This window comes from Anolis sagrei, chromosome X (assembly GCF_037176765.1).
Source record: "Anolis sagrei isolate rAnoSag1 chromosome X, rAnoSag1.mat, whole genome shotgun sequence".
Lineage (NCBI taxonomy): Eukaryota > Metazoa > Chordata > Lepidosauria > Squamata > Dactyloidae > Anolis > Anolis sagrei.
The window spans coordinates 48,277,724-48,282,394 of record NC_090034.1 but is presented as its reverse complement, the minus strand read 5'-3'; the positions used below and the strand labels follow the sequence as shown (position 1 = coordinate 48,282,394).

Below are 4,671 nucleotides of genomic sequence, written 5' to 3'. Positions count from 1 at the left end.
AAGCCACCTTTCGGCTGCGTTGGACTACAACTGCCATCCTCCCCAACATGGCCTGAAATGCCATCATCACCCTTTTATGCCTGAAGTTACCACTTCGCTGATAGGGTTTCCTTGGGCAAGGAATCCCTGGCAATTGCTTGTGCCATTTCCTTCTTCTAAAATATCTTGGGGTTTTCAAGGCCTCCGAATAGCATCTGTCGTACTGGGTCTGTGCTCACCTTGCAATGCCAAGAATGAGCGCACCTTTGCTCCAGGCCAGGTCAAAGGATTTTCCACCCATGATGCCTGGTCGGTTTTGGGGAACCGCTTCGGCCTGAATGAGCAAAGAGGTTCCAAGGCCCATGCCATGCGTTGCCCTGATGAATGGCGCATCCATCCTGGAAAATTCCCAGCACTGGCAGAACAGGGTCCTCCCTTGTTTCCTCTCCCTCCTCTGTGAATCCTCCTTCTGTCTTTAGGGGGGCAGTGCCCACAATGGGAAGCGGGCAAGGCAGCCACTGCAGAGGCAAAGCCCCCGAGAAAGGCAGTTCTTAGCAACTCTCTGCTTAGGGATGCTGGGCATTGTTATCCATGAGGGGAACACTTCCAAGCTCTGCAGCCAGAAGACATTTTGGAGAGGGGAGGGGTTGGGGGCAAAGGTGGGAAAATTCACCCCTTTTGCCACAAATTCGCCCCATTTGCCAAATCCTGTCTGAGTTTTATTGACTGAAGGGTGCAAATGTCATGGTGGACTTTTGGGTTTGAAGATGGAAGGAACCCAGGCTGGAAAAAAAAGATAAATTGCCCTCAGGTGAAGAAAGGAGGGAGGCACAAGGATGGAGGAAGATGTTCAGAAGGTATCCTTTGTATTCTTCCTTCTAGAAGAAGAGGAGGGAGATTTGGGAAGGGGTTGAAGTTGGCATCCCTGCTGGTGCGTTCCAAAGGGTGCTTGCCTTGGAAAGAAACCAGGGGCGCTTCTCCCTTCCCCTGCCCTGCCCTGCCCTCCCTTTCCTTCCCAGCTAAGTGGGAGGGAAGGAGGCGGTGTTTCTTGGACGGCAGCCCTTTAAGAGCTCTGTCCCCAGACCCGGGCGCTTCCTCGGAGCAGGAGGAGGTGGGATGCCATTCCTTGCTTGCCAGACTGCCTGCCTGCTCTTTTGCCCTTGGAGGTGGGCTCCCATCGGCTGCCAGCTTGATGTCCGTCGGAAGTACACTCCAACTGCTTGCCCACCTGCCAGCTTGCTCGCTGCCAGAGGTTTGCTGTGATCGCCCACCAGTTTGCTCGCCAACTGCCGTCTCCCACCTGCCCACCATCAGTTAGCTTCGGCTGCCTGCCTGCCAGCTTACCAAATATCAGAAGTCGGCTGCCATCCTCCATCCACTGCCAACTTCCTTGCTGTGACTGTGATTGCCTGCCTATCTATCAGAGCTTGGTTGTGATCACCCTGTTGCCCGTCAAAGGTTTGCTACAATTGCCCACCTGCCAGCTTGTGTGCCATTAGAGCTTGGCTGCGATTGCCCACCTGCTTGCCAGGCACCTGACATTTGTTATAGCTTACCAACCAGCTTGAGGCCCATTGGAGTTGAGGACCGGCATCGGCATCCCTGCCATGGAGCACCCCTCGGAGCTGGGGGAGCTGTACTACTACTATGAGGAGGAGGAGGCCTCGGGGGGCAACTGGAGCAGCCTGCCAGGCCACCCGGAGCCCTGCGCCTGGGAGGTGGAGGAAGCTGAGACGGACTGGGAGGTCTCCTTCGCCCTCCTGCCGGCCCTCTACCTGCTGGTCTTTGTGCTGGGCCTCACAGGTAATGGCTTGGTGCTCCTGACCGTCTGGCGGGGCCCAGCGGGCAAGCGCCGTTCAGCTGACACCTATCTTGGCCACCTGGCGTTGGCTGACTTGGCCTTTGTGGTGACCCTGCCTCTCTGGGCAGCCTACACGGCCCTGCGCTTCCACTGGCCCTTCGGCACAGCCCTTTGCAAACTCAGCAGCTACCTGGTCCTGCTCAACATGTTTGCCTCAGCCTTCTGCCTGGGCTGCCTCAGCTTTGAGCGCTACCTGGCCATCGTCCATGCCTTGCCTCGTTCGGCTGGGCGTGGCGGGGTGGGCACTGGCTCCTCATCCTCAAGGCCCCGCCTAGGCACCCTCCTCTCGCTGGGTGGTGTGTGGCTGATGGCGGGCCTCCTGGCCTTGCCGGCTTTGCTCCTTCGCGACACACGCCTCAGCCGACGGCGCTACGATGACGGGCACTCCTTTGATGGCAATGCCTCAGTGGGCACGGTGGTGGTGGTGGAGTGCGACATGGACTTCAGCGCCTTGGCATCCAGCCCCGAGGAAGAGGGCTACTGGCTGGCGGGCCTCAGCTTGGCCACCACAGCTCTGGGCTTTGCAGCCCCGCTGCTGCTCATGACTCTCTGCTACTGTGGTATCGGGGCTGCCGTCCGGCGCCACTTCCGCCCACGGGCTCCCCGACAACGAGATGAGGGGCGCCAGCGTCGTCGCTTGCTGCGCATCCTGGTGGCCCTGGTGGCGGTCTTTGCTGGCTGCTGGCTGCCCTTCCACCTGCTCAAGAGCCTCTATGTCTTGGCCTGGGTAGGCATCCTGGAGCTGCCTTGCCCTGGGCGGGCACTCATCTTACGCCTCCACCCCTATGCCACCTGCCTGGCCTACCTCAATAGCTGCCTCAACCCCTTCCTCTACGCCTTCTTCGACGGACGCTTCCGCGCCCAGTGCCGGCGTCTGCTCGGTCTCCGCCAGGCCCGGCGTCGAGGTGGGAGTGGCAGCGGTGCCGGCCAGGCTGCGGGCTCCATCTCCTCCACCCTCAGCGGGCAGACCCAGAAGTCCGAGGCCCCCTCCCTGGGCACCAAGGTCTGAGGGTGCTCCTTGGACAGCAGGCCCAAGCCAAGCCCCGCTGAAGCCTGCCTTGCCTGTTGCCCTGACCTGGGCATTTTTGGGGCATTCCTTTCCCATTCCTCTTTAGCCAGGTACCTGCATTCCTTGGCACTCCATTTTACCTTTCTTAGTAATGGCATCTTCATCATCTGCATCTTCCAATGGACCCATGGCAGCCGATGCAGACATGGCAGCGGAAATTTACAATATGTCAACATGTAAGGGGATTCTTATGAAGTATAGTGCCAGGGCGTTTGTCTGGAGCACATAAGGACATTTCTAATATACGTCAGAAAGGTGAGCAACAATATTTTAGCCTGCCTGGTGGACGTGGGAAAAGCTGTTCCCTGTCGAAATGTTGGCATTTTCCTGGCATGCTCTCTCTGCTCTTCTTGGACCCCTCTTTTGACCCTTGTTTGGGCACCTTCATCCCTTTTGGGCAGGCCCCATTGGCGGGTGATCCCTGGGCCATCCATGAACAGACTGGTTCCTCAGGACAAAAAGAAAGAAAGAAAATTCTTCCACTAAGAACTTAACTTTAGTGTTTTTATTTCCTGATTTTGGGCAGATGGGGCAGCCCAAAATTGGTTTGGGTTTCAAAAGTCAATGAGGGTTTCTTTCGAAGGAAGGGAGAGCTGGAACGGATGGGATGCTGCCCTCGGTTTCTCTGCCGCTTCCTTCCGCCTGTGCCCATCTCTCAAGGTACCCTTGCCCCTTTGGTGGCATCAGTCCATCTCTGTGTGGTTCACCCACTGAGACTGGCAGAAGGGCCAAGTGCAGGGGACTTTGGCTCTTGTGAGATTGCTGGACTCCAGGGTCAAGCAGCCAGATACCTGGCAGATGATTTGCTTGGTGCCATCTCTTTTCTTAGGCAGCAGCACCATCTACTGGCACAGCAGTTGCAATGCACCGAAGGGGTGCCAGACTTTGCGCCTGGGAAGAAAACACCCTTCCCCCACCCCAAACACACTTCTGCTTTTGGAAGCTAAGCAGGCCTGGGGTTGGTTTACCCCTCGATGGGAGGTCTCCAGGTAAGACTGAAACCGGCCAGAAACCTTGACAGAGCGCCCTGGGTGCCAGTCCAAGTTGGCAATACTGAGTTAAATGGATCTGACTGAGCGTTCCATAGCCCTCTTGTTGTCTGTGGACCGTAGCTCTTACTGCAGCCTGGCAGCATTGATGCTTGTGACTGTGGAAGGTGTAGGGGGTGAGTTGGGGAAGAGAAGAGGGCACCTCCCTTTCTTAGCCAGGTTTAGGCCTGGACCCTTTGTAGTTATTGTAGTCGGGTCTCTGAGCATGCAAGGAGTGTATTTCCCCTTACAAACTCAACCTTCTTCCTCTCACCTGCACCAAAAACAAAGGAAAAGAGATTCTGGCAGGACAAAAATGTGGAGGTGCTTTTGAACCCAAGGCCAGAAGTGGACATTTGGGCTTGAGGTTGATCCCTCTCTTGTTTCTCAAAGTGCAAAATGAATGATTCTCAATGAAGAAAAGCAAATGGGGAGGGGAGGGAGGGGGGAGGGACAAGGACACGTATTTCCAGTACCTGTCTTTGACTTAACAGCCAATAAAATATTTCCAATAACCTCGTGCAATCTTTGTTTTTCTCTTTGTATTCTGTGTGTCTCCCAGTTATTGCAGTGGTCACTTTGCACCACGGAAAGGAAGGGATGGGATTGTTTATTTGGTCAGTTTCGTCCCACTAATGCCCCTGTAACTTTTGAATATCCTTAAAACAGAAACGCTACATAAATACAAACCAATGCTTGCAAATGCATAGGGAAAAAGTGAAGGATTAGGAGCC

General features: G+C 55.6%; 1 protein-coding gene across 1 annotated transcript; it reads left to right on the top strand.

Moving 5' to 3' along the window:
* Positions 1-1,076: 1,076 nt before the first annotated feature.
* LOC132781242 (apelin receptor-like) lies at positions 1,077-4,369 on the top strand. The gene has a single exon (XM_060785337.2). The coding sequence runs from the start codon at positions 1,587-1,589 to the stop codon at positions 2,847-2,849; it is 1,263 nt and encodes a 420-aa protein (XP_060641320.1). The 5' UTR covers positions 1,077-1,586; the 3' UTR covers positions 2,850-4,369.
* The last annotated feature ends 302 nt before the right edge of the window (positions 4,370-4,671 follow it).

What these genes read in the sequence shown, in the direction of transcription:
- LOC132781242 (XM_060785337.2), top strand. Translation starts at nt 1,587, where the DNA reads ATGGAGCACCCCTCGGAGCTGGGGGAGCTGTACTACTACTATGAGGAG.